Here is a 19882-nt window from a genome sequence, read left to right as displayed (position 1 = left end):
GAATTGCAGAAGTTCGTTGCATCTTGGGGTCAGAAAGTCTCCAAAACTACAATCCGAAGTCACCTACATCACCACAAGTTGGTTGGAAGGGTGTCAAGAAAAAAGCCTCTACTCTCATCCAAAAACAAACTCAAGCGTCTTCAGTGTGCAGACACTACTGGAACTTCAAATGGGATCGGGTTCTATGGGCAGATAAAACCAAAATAGAGCTGTTTAGCAATAAACACCAGAGGTGGTTTTGGAGCACACAGAGAGATAGCCATATGGAAAAGTACCTCATGCCCACGGTTAGATATGGTGGTGACTCTTTAATGTTTTGGGGCTGTTTTTCTGCTAGATGACCTGGACATTTTGTTAGGACACATGGAATCATAAACTCTATCAAATATCAACAGATATTAAATGAAATCCTGACTGCCTCTGCCAGAAAGCTTAAAATGGGCCGTGGTTGGATCTTCCAGCAGGACAATGATCCAAAAATCTATATATTTTGGTGAATATTTTTGGACAAAAGGTTAAAGGAAGACAATTTTTCACAGCTTTCTTTGCTCATATTTACCCAGGGTGTCAATATTCGTGGAGTGCACTGTATGGCTGCCAATGGAACTGGGTCAGTGGTGTTTACTGATGATGTGACTACTGATAGAAGTAGCAGAATTCTGCAGTGCATAGAGCTATACTTTCTGCTCAGATTCAGTTAGTTCAATGCTGCAAAACTGATAGGACTCCGCTTCACTGTACAGATGGATAGTGACCTAAAACGTACCGCGAAAGCAACTCGAGCTTCTTAAGGATTATTATTAATTAATTAATTATTAATTAAATGTCCGATAACCTCATCCCAATTAAGCATGCTTTTTGTTAAACCCATTGAATTAAAGCTGAAAGTATACATTTCGATCACATCATGCCTCATTTCAAAACCGTTGTGGTGGTGTAAAGAGGCAAAATGACGAAAATTCTGTCACTGTCCAGATACTTATGGACCTGACTGTATATTTTTGCCTCGGTCCCTTATATGAACAGCGTACCCTCGCACAAGACACACCACAGAATGACTGTTTTAGATGATGGAAGCGACTTTAAATCATGAATATGCGAGTTTCCTTTGGGAAGATATTTAGGCATGTCTGTGTGAATTGTTGTGGTAATCGAAGACACCGTGATTGAGCACTTTCAAAAAGGAAAAGTTATTAGGCATTGTAACGTCTGAATTGACACTCTGGTCAGAACTGTATTGCTGTAAATGTATTTAAATTAGCGTAGTCAGGCTTTTCACAGAAACACCATTTACAAGTTAGGTGTATGACATTACTGACATAAATTATTTCTTAATTATGTAATATGCATACACACACACACACACACACTAGTTTTTACTCCTACATTAAAGGTGTCAATTCAAGTCTCGTTTAAAAGCACCACTTCATGTCATATTGCTTTCTGTTGGTGTGGCAGGTCTTTCTCTGAAGATAACTTTAATAAGCACACACGAGTGGCAAATATGCTGTTCTCTGCAGAGAACACTGCGGTGAGAATCGGATGTCATGTTTTAGTTGTGGTACACACTATTCTGTTCTTGTGGCCTTGGCCTGAACACTGAGCAAACGCTCAGTGATGACCTAGCAGCTCAGCGCCAAATCTCTTGGTTGGGTAATTGGTTGACATTCTTTTTTGGAGAAGAGTTTCTGAATGGTAGGATTGCAGAATCAGAAACATGAACAGAATGTGTTGATGTCGGTCAAAAAGTACAGTACAGTACATTGCTGTTGCTCAAGCCACTATAGACAAGCTCTGAATTTCAGAGTACACTGCTTTGTCAGACTCTGTCTGTTCATCATGTCACTTACTAGCTCGCCTCACTCAGCATAAAATTGTAGTTCTCCGTGTTCTCCAAAGTTAGTCGTGTTCAATTATTGTCAAGAAACAACCTTGGGTATCACTGGGCATTTTTAAGATTACTTTCTGTAAACATGTAAAAATGAGTCGGGTTGATTTTGTATGGTTCATTAAGCATGTTGGACAGTGACCTCCAGTAATTTTGGCAATCTTGGTAAATATAAATTGTCTTTATTGTTTAACCTTTTGCTCTTTTGTTTAAAAAAAAAAAAAATCACACAAATGCTCTGCTTTCATGGACATCAAACAATTGCAAACACAACACAAGTTTATCCAAAAAAAAAAAAAAAAAGTACTTTGTTAAATATAGGTATGCAACAATTGTTGTACAAACTAACTTTTATAGATGTTATTATATCTTATTTCTTTATTATTTATTATGAGTGCAGTTAACCAATTACTCATTATCCCACAAATGATGCGCAATAAACATAGATTAATTTCCAGCAATCTATGTCATTTCCAATAATGTAAGTAATGTATCAGTAAAGTTTGTGACTTGAAATTGATGGGTTTATTATTAACTTTGTCAAGAATGTTTGAGATATACACTCAGTGCATGTATTCCAGTGTTTGCTCTCGATCTGAAGATCCTCTCTGTTGGGGAGTGTTGACGGCTTTGATTTATCAACACATCAGATGCATGTTTATTAAATTGACTAATCTTTTATTTTTTTTAAAGATGTGTAAACGTTTGCAGAAGTGAAACCAAACTAAAATTTCCAAATTTACAGAAGTTTAGGATGTTGATAAATGCTAATCACCCATCAATTACTGGGTGCATTCACGGCACAGCTGATTTGCATTTAGTGACGCCCACAAAACTCCATAAAAGGCAAAATCACAAAGAGGTCAGCACAAAATGACTACTAAACAAACAAAAAAAAGAGGAATTTCTCAGGGGAAGAAGTGGGAGTATTTTTGATTCGTATCTACAAGACTAAAACTTAGTATTTAGCAGCATAACCATTGCAGTCACGGCATCTGAAAAGGCCAAAATATGGAAAGAAACCAAGAGTCCTCACCAGTTCTGTCTTGGAAAAGCAGGACATTATGTTAGAGCAGTGGAGGACAAGTTTGATGAGGATTGTACTCGTACAGTTGAAGATTATTCTTTCGTCCCACCCTCGATTGCCACCCCAATCGAGTCATTAGGTCTAACCTGGCAACCCCATTGTAAAAGGTCTGGCTACGCCCCTGGCTGCGATTGATAGGGGAGAGAATGTATGCCACCCCTACTACCTAGAGAAAATGGCTGATATTTGCTCCTAAGGCAGTTATCTCTATATTTAGGTGATCTGCCCATAACCTGTGTAAAAATGTATGGAAAACACTGCTATCAGGTCATGTTAATGACAAAATTTGACAGTAATTTAAACATGCAAGCTATATTGCTAGCTACATGAGTTTGACAGCAGAGTGTAGGGATTTTTTTTTTTTTTTTTTTTTTTCTTTCTCTCCTCCCCATTCAGTACCAAAAACACAGGTTTGGTATTTAAGCCTTTGAAAGTATTTGCCGTGCAATTCATTCAAGTGGAGTAATTATTGTAATTTTGCCATAAAGCTGAATGTCTTAAAGGACAACACAGAACATACAGTATCTCACAAAAGTGAATACACCCCTCACATGTTTGTAAATATTTGATGATATCTTTTCATGTGACAACACTGAAGAAATGACACTTTGCTACAATGTAAAGTAGTGAGTGTACAGCTTGTGTAACAGTGTAAATTTGCTGTCCCCTCAAAATAACTCAACACACAGCCATTAATGTCTAAACCGCTGGCAACAAAAGTGAATACACCCCTAAGTGAAAATGTCCATATTGGGCCCGATTAGCCATTTCCCCACCCCGGTGTCATGTGACTTGTTAGTGTTACAAGGTCTCAGGTGTGAATGGGGAGCAGGTGTGTTTAATTTGGTGTCATCGCTCTCACACTCCCTCATACTGGTCACTGGAAATTTAACATGGCACCTTATGGCAAAGAACTCTCTGAGGATCTGAAAAAAAGAATTGCTCTACATAAAGATGGCCTAGGCTGTAAGAAGATTGCCAAGACCCTGACACTGAGCTGCATTATAAGTGTCATTTCTTCAGTGTTGTCACATGAAAAGATATAATCAAATATTTACAAAAATGTGAGGGGTGTACTCACTCTTGTGAGATACTGTACGTACCGAAGATCTTTTTGCTATATTGTATCTTCACTTGTATTCTATGCTTTACTAAAATAAGAAGCGATGTGTCTCTTTTTTTATTTTTTATTTTTATGGGAAACAATTGGTTAATCTACAGTTCTTTGAAAAAATTAATGGTTATTCTTTGAATCTATTATGTGAAAGAGAAAACCTTTGGTGTAGAGACGTATGCAGGACCCGGGGGTGAATGAAGAACACTTTAGAGTTGCAGCTTCTTTGAAAAGTGGACATATGCCAGAACACCATTTCATGACCATTTCATGACCGACTGCAAGCTATTTCATTAGTAATTTTGCTTGGCCACCTTTAGAAGTACCTGATAAATTGGAATCAGAGATAGAAAGATAAAACCTGCACTTTTGCCTTGGTGTTCTTCTGCCAATTGAATGTACCCTTAGAAACAGCCTGAGCAATTGCTTTGTTGTTTCCTCAGCTCACACACATTCATTCCTTTGAGAGATGGATAAAGTGAGAGCGAGAGCGCAACTCTGAACTCCCTCTGAAATTTCCTGTGGAGACTGTTCTCAACATCAAAAAGATTTTGCCTCATTATGAGCGTTCCTCATTATAAACGATGTAGAGTTTTGGTTCTAGTGGATGTCATGCTACCGTTGTGAACAGAAGAACCTACGAAGACACAGCTAAGATTTTAAAGCTATTTCTGAATGCTCCTGGACTGCATTTTTGTGGCAGAATGCCTCTTCCTGTTTACTTGTCTTAGGTGCTTGACTTCAAGGGCTTCCTTTAAATCGATTCTATTAATACCTACTAAGGTATTTCCTGTGGCTGTAACCAACGTGTAAAGTCTCCTGAAATAATACTGGTGTTGTAGTAGGAGTCTTTGGGCTCTGTGTAAATATGAAAATGTATTATCAGTCATAGTTTACTGCTATTCATTTTAGGTTCCCTGAATCCTATCATATATATGAGACACGAGAGAGCCAGTTCATTTACATCATGGTTTAGGGTTAATTCTGCACATTTGAGACGCATGATGTCGGAGGGAACGCTTCAGTTTATGTGTCGCACATCGTGATTGGTTCATTTCTCAGTTAATTTGTTACAAAGATTTAGAAATACGCCACCTTGTGTCGAAGAACCGTGAACTATTGTTCAGTGTTAGACACAAAAAGCTCTATGTTGATTGACAGTGGGTTGATATTGGGAATCTGTTAAGATATGACTACAACAATTACAATTGCTTAGAAGAGGTTAGTAATAGGGAATATGGAAGAAAACATTTGAGTGTCTGGATCGCTTACAGTGTTCACCACATATCTCCAAACTTCTAGGTAGGACCAGAGGCCCTCTTTTCATGCTGACACAAGTGTAATTTGCTCGTTAATGCTGGCCTGTTGCTGTTTTCTTGGGCACATTGCAATTTTTTTTCTTTTGTGCTCTGTTTCTAGTTTCATGGGGATAAATTACTGTGCTGCACCGATGTAGGTGCAGAGGTGAAAAGGGGTGTGACATTTCAAATCTGCTGATGTAATGGGATTTATTTATTTTTATTTATTTATTTTTTTTACTTATCTTGCTCCAGAAATATACCTGCGTTTCTGTGTCCCGACTTCATTGCAGCACTGTGCAGTGAGGGGAAATTAATCTTCGGACACTTTTGCAATTGTTATTTATTTATTTAAAGTGCACCTATTATGGTTTTTCAGATATTACCTTTCATGTAGTGTGTTATAGATCTCTTTGTGAATGTAAGTACGTCTGCAAAGTTTAAAAAATCAAAGCGTTATTGACTCCCAAAAGAAGGAAGCGATTCTGAACACCTGAAACGAGTCGTTAGTAATTCCAGACTCACGTAGGTTTGGAACCGAAAGCCCCGCCTCTGGTCTTCATCGGCCGCTCGCAAGCAGACGGAGCTGAAACTTGTTACGAAACTCATAGCGGACGTTTCCTTTTTGAAACACGCTGAACACTGTAGACCAATCACAACAGACTGGGACATCTGACCAGTCAGAGCGGAGTATGCTCTCTTAAAGGAGGAGTTTAGACTGAATCCTTTAGAACAGAACATTGTACAAGTCGTTTGTGACACTGGGGGGAAAAGCTAATGCTGCAATTTATATTATGAACCCAAAGTGTTTTTTGACCTTGGATGCATTTAAATCTATTGTATGAGGCCTTTAAAACAAAATTAGACACGTTTCAAAACCATAATAGGTGCACTTTAAATATACTTCCAGTCAAGTATCCACTTCAAATATACACACAGAGTAATGATAATCAGTCTTTATTGGTCACATATACAGTAGAGCGCAGTGAAATTGTTTTCTTCACATACCCCAGCCTGTCAGGAAGCTGGGGTCAGAGCGCAGGGTCAGCCATGATACAGCGTCCCTGGAGTAGAGAGGGTTAAGGGCCTTGCTCAAGGGCCCAACAGCCTTCCGATCAGTAACCCAGAGCCTTAACTGCCAAGCCACCACTGATCCAATTAATGTGTGTGGGGTTTTTTTTGTTACTTATAAATATGAACAAAAAAAGTATGTGTTCGTAAGAATAAACAAATATATGTGTAAAAGGCTAAATTGATTGGGGTGGGGAGGGGGTAAAGGTAAAAGTTTCATTAAAAAAATATATAAAATTCTAAATAAAAACACTGCAAAAAATGTTTTTTATGCAAATTACACCTGGTGTCATCGTCAAAGACGTTGCCAGTGCATGGGAACAAGTAGCAATCATGGTAAAGTTGAAGGAGCTTCCTAAAGTCGTAAAGAGACAACATTATTAAACAACACAATCACAACTAATTGTCCCCAGACAGGTGGGACATGTAAGAATTCACAACGTTCTCTCAGAGTAATTATAAAAGGAAGGTAAGAGAGAAGCCAGCAGTCACATGAAAAGAGTTTCAGGATGAGCTGAAAGCAGCAGGAACAACAATAACTGCACTGCAGTCATCTCCATTTCTCCTCCTCACACAAAACTTTCGGAATTATACACTCTGATCATATGAAAGGAAATGAGAACTCTTCGGCCATAATTCAGCTCATCCCATGAACACCATACCCACAGTGAAGTACAGAGGTGAGAGCATCATGATATGGGGCTGCTTCTTGGGGTACTTCAGTTGAAGGAAGCAGAGGGACCTTGAGGAATTGAAAATGATTTGCCAAGAGGAATGGGCAAAAATTTAACCTCAGTGCTGCAACAAGCAAATTACTTCTTATATAGATGCCTAGATCCTGTAATTTCCAACAGCTTTGCAACAAATTACAAAATGTTGGTCAATTGTGCTGCCCGAATACTTTGTTTCCTCTCGGTTCTATTTTCACGCCTCTGCCATAGTTCTGGTATATAAATTAGTAACAGTAAGAACTACTGTAGACATGTTTGTGATGCGTCAAGTTTAAAAAACATTTAAACATATCATTGTTTACGCCTATGAAGTCATACTTTTCTGTTCAGAAGGTAATATGTTCAAAAGATAATGTGTGTATTTTTGAAGTGGATGTCGACTTTTCCCTGACTATTTGCCAAGTGGAAGGGGTGAGAAAGAACTACGGTGGTGTGGACAGGGTCCCGGATCATGATAAGGCTTCCTGCATTATCACCTTTTTATTTTTTATTGTATGTCTTTGTGTGCCCCCTTCTGTAGACACACCTTCTGGCAGTATCGCAAGGAAAACCCCAAATCCCGTGTGGGCGATCCCCCTCCCGATGGCCTGCCCGGGTTCAACAGCGGTGTGATGCTGCTGAATCTGGAGACAATGCGTCGCTCTGCGCTCTACAACCGCCTCCTTGAGCCTGAACATGTCGCCCATCTCACTGAAAAATATCACTTCCGGGGCCACCTGGGCGATCAGGACTTCTTCACCATGATCGGCATGGAGCATCCAGAGCTCTTCCACCACCTTGACTGTGGCTGGAACCGCCAACTGTGCACCTGGTGGAGGGACCACGGCTATGGAGATGTATTTCATCTGTACTTCCACTGCGATGGACCCGTGCACATTTACCATGGAAACTGCAACACTCCTATACCCGCTGACTGAGACCTACAAGGATTATTTATACAGTTTGAACCATCTGAGAGAATTCTGCTCATTTACATGCAAGGTTCTGTGTTGCTCGACCAACCCGAGTTGAGTATACATGCTCAAGCTTTACTTTGAATAGATAATGTTGTAATAGACTAAGATAAATGGCAGGAAAAAAAAGATTCCGAGAAGAAGAGACTAGGTTATGCCTTGATTCATTGAAACATGCATTGCTCTTTTTATTCATTTAGCTTTGGAATGAATTCCAGCCAATAGTTGTGTCCCTTGCATTTCAGCATAAATAATGTAACGTTGCTTTTAATCTGAACTTGTGGAGACGTCCCATGCTGTGGTGTCTGATCTGGCTACATATTTTCAAGCTTCAGGTTTTTTTTTGTTTTTTTTTCTTCAAATGCCAAGGTGAGGAGCAATCAGTTCTCTTTGATTGCTGCCCCATGATGCAGGTGGAGGTCTGAGTTCACACTGACTTCTCCATACAGCCGACTTTACCCAGAAAAACTGGAGAGTGCTGGCACTCGCAATATCTCTTCACGTTACTGGCACCGAGAACCAGGTTTTGCATTGCGGTCTTGACCGCAATATAATAGCACCCAACAGTTGTTTTTAGAGCAAAGAGCAGAGTAGAAACCCCACCAGTGCGCTGTTGTTTCAGGGAGGGATTCATGAGTGAAGTAGTAAAGCATGTTGACCTGATTTTCAGTTAGCAGAAATCCTGCTAGTCAGCTCCAAGCTTTCTCCTGCTCTGTGCGAGTTCATGCCTCCTATTGAAAATTAGAATGAATTAGTGGCATCACAGGAAATAAACTGAGCAGACAAGCCAAAATGTTTTTAACACATGGCAGATTGGTGTATGGCTAGTTTCCCAGAAAAAGCCGTTCTTAGTGAGATGCACCAGCATGCGCCATGGGTGGGAATTGGGATTCCAGATATTCCAGCAGGATTTACTTCCGCTCAGTATGAGGAGCAAGCATTGTGTTTAGATATGCTAGAGTGGCGCTTTCTAAGCAAGGATGGTTTTGGCAGACTTCCCGCAGAGTCTCAAGTTATGTAATAATCCACACTGGAGTTCTCTTTCAGGTAAACTACTCTTTAGGAGTACAATATTTAAATTTGATACTGTGTGATACGGTCATGTCCTCAATATAATACGTCTTCGATACAGCAAAAATAAGTATTGCCTGAATAATAGGTTTCCATTTGCAGTTCAAAGGAAGAGACCAGAAACTAGCCCAAAAGGTTTGGAATACAGAGACGCATTTTAACCCACTTAATTGTTCCACCCTGTTTCAAAACGTTCGGGGGGGGCGAATGAAACCGTCAACCATGTTGTGATTCTCAGGATGGCGCTGAAGTCACAAAGGCCTCTGTAACTCAAATTTCTTTTTGCATCATGCTTTCCCCACTATATTGTGTGAATCTGCCAGAGAGAGTGAGATGTCAGCACAGATGCAGTGGTATTAGCACCAGCTAGTGTGCTACTGTATTACTCTAGGATGGTTGTATTAGCTCATTTAAAAAAAACTGAGAATTGTGGGCTTGATTAAGTTTAAATGTTTATTACGCTTCATATAATATTAGGGATATTATATAACGACTTGACTAGTTTATTATGCAGTTTGGTGAACGTATTATTCGATACACAGATTCGTATCAAATGGAGAGCTTCGTATCAAACGATACAATATGATGAGGTACAATACAGGACTCTGATCATCATCATCTAACCCTAAGTCATAAGTATCCATTCCTGGCTGTTATAGCCCTGACAGAACAGTTTATTCATGAGTTCATAACCTAAAGTCGAGGGAAGAGGGGGCCACACTTTTTAAAAAAAATTCTTTCAGCATTCCAGTAATCAAAAAGGATTTTCTAGATCCATGTTTTTTTGTATCATGTTCATAATGACCACTTGTTCATTTCTTGTTTTTTTTTTTCTCATATTGTTTACAATATGTTTATTGTATTTTGATTGTAAAGTGAATATTAAAATTCTAAGCTGTTAGCGCTTTGCTCAACGGTATATTTTACTGTGTAAGTGTGTGATTTTTGCACCAAGTAGATTGAATTTTGTGGGGGTGTTTTCACTCTCAATGGAGCCACGAAGAGTGTTAAAGAAGGCAGCCTAATTTGTACTAAAGTTTTTACATGTACAAAGATCGTGTTTGTATGGCAGATTGAGTATCACTTTATATACTTTTTCTGCCAGACCACTTTAGTCCCAGCTTATTATTCAGTTTTTCATCATAAAATATATAGGGCTCGGCAATCGTCATCACATCATCATGTAACGTTGTGGAATTGGTCCACCATATTGTTTTCGCTGACTCCATGTTCACATACTTTGCAATCCATGAGGAAGTCTTCATAGGAGGGCCACATGTCAGCCATTTGTAGGCTCATACCAAAATGAAAAGCCAGCTCTACTCCCTAAATGTATGATATGGGATATGAGTATGTCAGCCGAACGATGTCTGAGCTGTGACACCCGTGTTTTATTCCTCGTTCATTCTCTATGGGTCAAAAACGTTAAAAATTTTTTTTTAAATTGTCCGTGGTTCAAACATCGTAAGTCTGGTTTACATATATAGTCATAACACACCTCTCCTCAATAATCCGGTCGATTTGAGCCCTCAATCATGTCTGTAACACAAACAGTGTATAACCACAAGCAGCGATGTCCGGGGTCCAAGCACCCTTCACAAATAGAATTAGTTTGCGTATTGTTTGCATGTTATGTGTAGTAAATGGAGATAAATGTTCCAGATTGCAAATTTGTTCACAAATAAGCAAGGGAGCAGAGTAATGGGGTGAAATGCTGCACTAAAACATGATGCCCCATGAAAATGGCGCTCAATCCTTTGCCTGAGTAGCTGGAGAGCGTAAGTATGACTGACGGTTTTTAGAATGAAAAATGAAATGAGAAGAAGAATGAAAATGAGAGCGTTCCAAGCATGTAAAGATCTAAACAAAAGCAATAGGTTTCCAAACAAGTCAAATGTAAGCGAGTGTAAGCTGTTGCTTTAATGCAGTCTTCCTCTATACAGACACTACATAATTACATGATTATATTCTGGCCTGCACACTATTCTTCTTGAATCAGAGGAACCATGCTGCAAAGGTCTCTTCCCTCCACAAGAAGGACCTTTTCAAAGAAGGACTTTTTTTTTAGAAGGACCTTTTTATTCTAGCACACTGACCTACATCACTGACCTACATTTCCCCCCACCCTAAGGTTACATTAAAGTGCCTGATTTGTCAGTATTTTGATGTTTGGCCTATAAATCTATAAAAGAATATATATTTCTAAGACGCATTATCAACCAATAAGGACGTGTATTCAGATAAAATATGAAGGGTAGAATAGAGTGGTATGCATTTTCTAACGGTGAGGGTAACAATCATTTTTAATAGGAATCTCCCAGCCACCTTTTAGAAATGCTTACCAGCACCAGCTTAATAACAGATTAGTGATTTAAAATAATGATACAGCAATTGGAAAACAAACAAACAAAAAAAAACATTCAGGGATTCTGTACCGATTTTTTTGAGACCATATTTTGCATTTTCCATGCTCTAAAACCTGGAGTGAGCCGCAGTGAGCTAGTGAATTGAACAACATGTACTCCTCATGGAATATTTTGGCACATTTTGGCATAGTGGTTAACACGTTCGCCTCACACCTCCAGGGTCGGGGGTTCGATTCCCACCGTGGCCCTGTGTGTGCGGAGTTTCCTCTGGGTACTCCGGTTTCCCCCCCCAGTCCAAAGACATGCACGCTGATTGTCCAAAGTGTCCATAGTGTATGAATCTGTGTGTGAGTGTGCCCCGCCATGGATTGGCACCCTGTCCAGCGTGTACCTCGCCTTGTGCCCCATGCTCCCTGGGCTAGGCTCCAGGTTCCCCGTGACCCTGAAGGAAGGATAAGCGGTATCGAAGATGGATGGATGGATGGATGGATGTAAATGGGAACCTAACCTTTTGAAAAGTTAATCATGCTTGTGAAATTCAGATAAGAGACCCTACTGGATAGCCAGGTTAAAATAATCGAAGCACTGTTTTAAAATAATAATAATAATAATTTATGTCCTGTATAAGGAGACAGTAATGTTGCAGGTGTGCAGAGGGTACACAGCTAAGTCACTGTTTAAAAAGCAAGACATTTAAAGGAACTAAGGAGAGCCAAACCCCTCAGTGTCCATTACGGAAAACGGACATGACGAATACGCTGTAACCCGTCAGTCGTAGTGGGAATACGTCCATCTTTTTTTATTTATTTATTTTTTTCAATGATTTATGGACTTGCACAGAAGAAATCCTGAATATAAAATCCAGAAGAAAAATCTGTTGTAAAATAATTTTAGAGTTAGTTGTAGCTGTTTGTGTTTGACATTTTTCGTAGTAGTTGTTGCTCTTTTTCCCCCCCTATCTTGAGGGAAAAAACCCTGCTGAACCCTTTAGATAGACATGTTCATGGTGGTAATGCCTTTATTTAATATAGCATCGCAGATATTGAACATCCGAGTTTAGTTTGTGCTTTAAAGATGAACCTTTTGATGGGTTAATCTAGTCGTGCATGTTTCAGCATAGCCTTATTAATCTACCAGCTTGACGTCATCACTTTTTTTGTGACGAGCTAGAAAGGTCCAGTCGTCCCCTCTACAGTAACTGTCGTGTCGGTGTGTGTGTGTGTCATCAGAGAATTAAGCTCTCAGGTCTTGTAGCTGAGCATTTTAACATTTATGAGGAATGAGAAATGTTCATCCTTAAAGGAGAATATTTCAGCAGGTATAAGTTTCTACTTTTTTTTTTTTTTTTTTTTTTTTTTTTTTTAAAAGGTTAGCCACGTCAGATTGAGATCACCAAAAATCACAGCTTATTTACGTCACCGGGAGAGATTGTACTTTTCCATTAGGGAGGAATCTTTCTGGAAAAAAGACAAAGCTTTCAGTAACATACCCTGCATTCCTCATATTTAAGCAACACGGGATAAGCATTTCTTACATGTCGCGTACAGGTACAAAAGATAAACTATTTGATTGCCAGTGTTGAAGTTAAATAGTACATTTTCCCCCACATATAAGAACGCCATTTATTACACAGAAAGATTCGCAGCTGTGTTCCTGTGTTGTAATGGCTAAACTTTTTTTTACTTCCCTTTTGAATTGCAAATGTTGTTTAACCCAGCGGTATGGTAATATTGGCCTGAAAGACGAATATAATGGTAATGTAGTTGTTTATTTTGTAATGTGCCATAAAATATTAAAGCCACGAAAGTGATTCAGACAGTGTGATGGATGTGAGACTTCAGAATATGGATGACCAAAGCAATGCAATAAACAAATGAGAATTTCAGAGCAAAGTTGTTTTTGCTTTGTTGGAGATGCTGCTTTACCGTGATAAAATCAGCTTTAACTCGCTTTGTGCTCAACTGATTTATTTATTATTTTTAATTAATTTATTTTACTGTCATGATCCATCCATCTTCTATACCGCTTTATCCTTTTCAGGGTTACTAGGAGCCTATCCCAGGGAGCATCGGGCATAAGGCAGGGTACACCTTGGACAGGGTGCCAATCCATCGCAGGGCACAATCACTTACCCATTCATACACTACCAATGCATAGCCTACCATGCATGTCCTTGGACTAGGGGAGGAAACCGGAATACCCGGAGGAACCAGGGCCATGGTGAGAATCGAACCCCCGACCCTGGAGGTGTGAGGTGAACGTGCTAACCACCAACCCACCGTGCACCCTGCTGGAATTTGGGCAAAGCAGTGGGATGTAAGTTTATGCCTGGAAAGAACTGATCATAAATAAATCAAGACCTACCTGGCTTGAGCAAGTGTTTTACGGCTAGGTGTACTTTTAAATCTACTAATACCTATTTAAAATAACTAGAGTAATACCGTTAAAATAATAAATCAGGGTAGAGATTCCAAATGTTTTTTTTATATATATATATATAGTCGTATTATAGTCCTCAATAACAAATCTATATAAAATGATAAAATATAAGCGTCATGTTAAAAAAAACCTTTATAGCAAAAAAGCAGGAACAGCAATGCACTGAAAAGAGCGCTTTATTTCACACTTGGTCCAGGGTGACCTGGCATCGTAAGCAGTTCAGCATTGATGTCCAAAGAACTTGAGTATCCCTTGGGGCTTTCTTTAAAATGTGCTGTGCAGTAGTGCAAGGTCATATGCACTGATGGAGGGAAAAACATTTTCTTTTGCTAAAGATGTCACAAATACAAAGTTTTTCAGTACATTGAAGGAAAAAAAATCCATTCAGACCCCATTTGAGTCTCAGTCTGAAATGGACTAAATAGATTTTTTTTTTTTTTTCACATCAGTTTTAAAATGCTCCATAATGAAAAGGCATGATTGTTTTTAATCAGTGTTTTCATTCAGGTTTTTTTTTTTTTAAACTGAAATATTATATTTCCATACACTATAAGGCCAAAAGTTTGTGCATACCTGACTATCAGATCCATACAGGTGCATCTCAAGAAAATTTGAATATCGTGGAAAAGTTCATTCAAAAAGTGGAACTTTCATATATTGTAGATTCATTACACATGAAGTGAAATATTTCAAGCCTTTTTTTTGTTTTAATCTCGATGATTACGGTTTACAGCTCATGGAAATCAAAACTCCAGTATCTCAAAATATTAGAATAAAGAATTTATAATACAGAAATGTCAATCTTCTGAAAAGTATGTTTATTTATGCACTCGATACTCGAGGGCTTTACTCCTTTTGCTCGGATTACTGCATGAATGCAGCGTGGCATGGAGGCAATCAGCCTGTGGCACTGCTGAGGTGTTCTGGAAGCCCAGGTTGTTTTGATAGCGGCCTTCAGCTCGTCTGTATTGTTGGGTCTGGTGTCTCTCATAGATTCTCTATGGGGTTCGGGTCAGGCGAGTCAGCTGGCCAATCGAGCACAGTAATACCACGGTCAGCAAACCAGTTACTAGTAGTTTTGGCACTGTGGGCAGGTGCCGAATCCTGCCGGAAAAGGAAATCAACATCTCCATAAAGCTCGTCAGCAGATGGAAGCATGAAGTGCTCCAAAATCTCCTGGTAGACGCTGCATCGACTCTCGACTTGAGAAAACACAGTGGACCAACACCAGCAGATGACCTGGCAACCCAAATCATCACTGACTGTGGAAACTTCACACTGGACTTCAAGCAACTTGGATACTGTGTCTCTCCACTCTTCCTCCAGACTCTGGAACCTTGATTTCCAAATGAAATGCACAATTTACTTTCATCTTCCCCGTGATTGTGGTTGTGTACTGAACCAGACAGAGATTAAAGCCTCAGGAAACCTTTGCAGGTGTTTTGATTTAATCAGCTGATTAGACGACATCTCAGGTCGACATTCCTGTATTATATATTCTTTATTCTAATATTTTGAGATACTGGATTTTTGATTTCCATAAGCTGTAATCATCAAGATAAAAAAAAAAAAGTTTTGAAATTGTTCACTTTGTGTAATGAATCTAGATTATATGAAAGTTCCAATTTTTGTATTCAGTTACGGAAAAAGATTAACTTTTCCACAATATTAAAAGTTTTCGAGATGCACCTGTATTTGTTTTTTGAACGTCTCATTACAGATTTAGTCGTCCTTTTGCTGTTATAATAACCTCCTCTCTTCTGGGAAGGCTTTCCACTAGATTTTGAAGCATTGCTGTGGGGCTTTGTGTTCTTTCAGCTACAGGAGTATTAGTGAGGTCAGGCACTGAGGAAGCCTGGGGTGCAGTTGGTGTTGCAATTTATCCCAATGTTGTTCAGTGGGGTTGAGGTGCAAGACACTCAAGTTCTTCCACTCAAACCTTGGCACGCCATGGATCTCACTTTGTGCACAGGGGCATCGTCATGCTGGAACAGGTAAGTATTTTATTATATTAATATCGATTTCACACAGTACTTTGTTGAAGCACCTTGGCAATGAGTACATTGGCTATGATTCTACAAGCTCGACACACCTGGATTTGTTGAGTTGTTTCCTGTTTGTTCTTGCAGAACCTCTCAAGCTCTGTTACAGCTAGGTTAGGTGGAGAATTTCACTGTACCACTGTTTTCAGTTCTCTTCAGTGATGTTCAAGTCCAGGCTCTGTGTTTTCTTGGCTGCCTGCTACAAATCCTTGTCACATTTTAAAAGGTGAACGTTTATAACAATTATGAGGTCCTAAGCACTCCCGATCAGATTTTCCTCAACTGTCTTTTTTTGTTCATCTTTTCCACGATCCTGATGAGCTTCCCAGTTCCTGTTTGTGAAAATCATCTCCACAGAATGATGCTTCCACTGCTGTGCTTCACCGTAGGGATGAACTTGGCCAGGTGTTGAGCAGTGTCTGGTTTCCTCTAGATGTAAATACTTGGCATTGAGGTCAAAGAGTTCAGTTTTGGTTTGATCTACACTAGAATCTTTTTTTTTTTTCTCGTGTCCTGACAGTGCCTTAAGTGCCTTTTTGGCAAATTCCAAGCAAACTGTCATGTGCCTTTTTACTGAGGTATGACTCCCATCTGGCCTGATTGGTGGAGAAATGGCTGAAGTTGTGTCAGAGTGAATTTCAGGTGCATGGTCCTCTGCATGATTAAAGTCCTTCTCTATTGTTTTGCTAGTTCTAGTCCGTTCTAAGACTTCTGCTGTGTTTTTCCTGGACGTTCAAGGCTATAGAATTTTTTTCTACTTCCCTTTCAACACAATTCTGTCTAGAATGTTGATGGACAATTCCTTTTACCTCATGCCTGTTAGTTCTTTATTGTTGCTATTGTTTGTTTGTTTTTTGTCTGACATGCGCTGTCAGCTGTGTCAGGATAATCAATGAAACAGGATGTGTCTGAAATTGGAATGTTCCAATTTTATTTATTTATTATTCTGAAATATTTTTTTGCAAACGGTTGAGCAAGTAAATGAATCCATTTCATGATGTAACATAACAAAATAAAGACAAGTGAAGGTCTGAATTTCCTGTGTACTGCTCAGCTTGCATTCTTCTGGTACACAAACACAAGAATTCAGACTCCGTGACCAAGTCATGCAGCCCGCCAACAGCACTCTAACACTTAAGCTAGAGCTCCAGGCCTATGATCACCTTATATAGTATTGGTGTCAGTGGTTTTCTAATCAATATGGGCTATATTATGTTTGGGCAGGTTAAGACAACAAACAAACTTTTAAGTTTAAAAGTTACGGCAGTATTTACAGTTGGGGCCATAAGTATTTGGACAGCGATACACTTTTTGTAATTTTGTCTCTGAACACCACCACAGTGGATTAAAAATGATGCAATCAAGATGGTACTGAAATGTAGACTTTCAGCTTTAATTCAAGGGGTTTAATAAAAATGTTGCGTAAACCCGTTAGGAATTACAGCCATTTTTTTAACGGAGTCCCTCCATTTTCACAGGTTCAAAAGTAATTGGACAAACTAACATAATTATAAATATAAAGATTATTTTTAATACTTGGATGCAAATCCTTAGCAGTCAATGACTAGCTGAAGTCTGGAACCCACGGACATCACTAAATGCTGAGTTTCTTCCCTTGAGATGCTTTGCCAGGCCTGCACTGTCGCCTCCTTCAGTTGCTGCTTTTTTGTGAGTCCTGCTGCTTCTATCAGCAGTCCCATCATCAATAAACACCAGTGACCCAGTTCCATTGGCACCATACATGCTCATGCCTTAACACTTCCACTTCCTCCACCATGTTTGACTGATGATGTGGTAGTTCTCCATACTTCTCTTCCCATCATTCTGGTACAAGGTAATCTTGGTTTCATCTGTCCAAAAAATCTTGTTTCAGACCTAGGTAGGCTTTTTATGTTTTCTAGCAAATGTTTTCTAATCTGGCCTTTCTGTGCTTGAGTGGAACCAGTGGTTTGCATCTTGAGGTGAACCCTCTGTATTTACATTCATGAAGGCATCTATTGATCACAGGCTTTGACAATGATACGCCTCCTCCAGAGTCGTCTAGAATTGGTTAGATGTTGTGAAGGGGTTTTTCTTCAACAAGGAAAGAATACTGCAATCTTCCACTTTAGTTGTCTTTCGTGATCTTCCAGGGCTTTTGGTGTTGCTGAGCTCGCCAGTGCATTTTTACTTTTATGAATGTACCAAGTTGTTGATTTGGCCACTCCTAAAGTTTCTGCTAAGCGTCTGATAGGTTTGTTTTGGGTTTTTTCAGCCCAACGAGGGCCTCTTTCACTCCTTCATACCTCTTTGGACTGGATATTGAGAGTTCCCATGAACAGCTACCAAATGCAAATTCACCACTTGGAATGAACTCCAGACCTTTCATCTCTTTAATCTGTCCCATAATAATGAAGAAACGGGCCACATCTGGCCATGAAATTGCTTCAATCACATCTTGATTGCTTCATTTCAAATTCAGCCCGGTGGTGTACAGAGGCAAACTTACGAAAACTGTGCCACTGTCCAAATACTCATGGGCCCAACTGTATATGAGGAAAGTTCAGATTTGGTTTATGCGGGTGCTTAACTTGAATTTCCAGCCTGTTGAAGATTTAGAGAGAAAAAAAATCGCCTGGTCTTTTTCCAGTCTTCAACTGTCCAGTTTGGGCAAGTCTGTGCCCATGATGGCCACAGATTCTTGTTCTTGGCTGACAGGAGTGGAACCTGATGTGGTCTTCTACTATTGTAGCCCATCTACCTCAATGTTTGATGTGTTGTGCATTCTGAGATGCTTTTCTGCTCATAGTGGTTGTAAACAGTGCTTATATGAGCTAAATATAGGCTTCCTGTCAGCTCAGACCAGTCTAGACATTCGCCTCTGATCTCTTTCATCGACGAGGTGTTTCAGCCTGTAGACCCTACTTTCACAGGATGGTTTTTTTTTTGTACGATTCTATGTAGAGACTGCTGTGTGTGAACATCCGATCAGCAGTTTCTGAAATACTCAAACCAGCCCATCAGGTACCGGCAACCATGTCACGGTTAAAGTCGCAGAGTTAACACTTTTTCTTCATTCTGGTGTTTGATGTGAACATTAACTCAAGCTCTTGACCTGTATCCACGCTGTTGCAATATGATTGGCTGATCAGATAATGAATGTGCAGAGGTACAGGTGTTCCTAATAAAATGCATGGTGAGTGTAGATATGCTTTTTAAATGAAGGCATTCACGTCATCATAAGTAAATGGTGTAGCGAGCATCAATATAACTGATATTAGATTCCCAGCTGGTTTTCTTTGTGGATTCATCAAGTTGTTTGACATGTTCGCATCACATAATACTGCAGATTTGCTGGCTGCATGTTCATGCATCCCATCTCCCGTTCTACCACATCTCAAAAGTGCTCCATTCAGTCCAGATCTGTTGACTGGGGAGGCCACTGTCTTGTTCATGGAGCCAGTTTGAGACGATTTCTGCTTTGTAATTTGTTGGGATTTCTTAATTTTTTTTTTTTTTTTTTTTCTGTTCACGACGGTTCCTGTCAACTCAAACCAGCCTGGCTATTCTCCTCTGATCTTTCCCATCAATAAGATGTTTCTGCCCACAGGACTGTTGGTGATGCCATATACGTTAATATCACAGCTAACATTTGCTATTGGACATAATAAATTACACCTCCTGTTCATATATTAAATCAAACTGATGGTATTCTCTTTTTCATCAAAACTAGAATAGAATGTGATTTCCTTTAAGATCTCAGTAAATAGAGACCGAGCCCCAGATGAAATTGGCAGAAACTCATTCTGCAATATGAGTAAAGTAATTCCTAACTTTAGCCCT

The 19882-nt window shown here is 39.4% G+C and overlaps 1 protein-coding gene across 2 annotated transcripts in view; it reads left to right on the top strand.

Annotated features, from left to right (window-relative positions):
• xxylt1 (xyloside xylosyltransferase 1) overlaps nucleotides 1–10132 on the top strand; it is a 40922-nt gene extending 30790 nt beyond the window's left edge. For both annotated transcript variants that reach the window (XM_017479011.3, XM_017479010.3), the window contains exon 5: nucleotides 7710–10132. In XM_017479011.3, coding sequence (XP_017334500.1) covers nucleotides 7710–8106 — 397 coding nt within the window. In that variant the 3' untranslated portion in view covers nucleotides 8107–10132. The remainder of the gene's footprint in view (nucleotides 1–7709) is intronic.
• The last annotated feature ends 9750 nt before the right edge of the window (nucleotides 10133–19882 follow it).

Source organism: Ictalurus punctatus, chromosome 10 (genome assembly GCF_001660625.3).
Source record: "Ictalurus punctatus breed USDA103 chromosome 10, Coco_2.0, whole genome shotgun sequence".
Classification (NCBI taxonomy): domain Eukaryota; kingdom Metazoa; phylum Chordata; class Actinopteri; order Siluriformes; family Ictaluridae; genus Ictalurus; species Ictalurus punctatus.
This window is presented reverse-complemented; position numbering and strand designations above follow the sequence as displayed.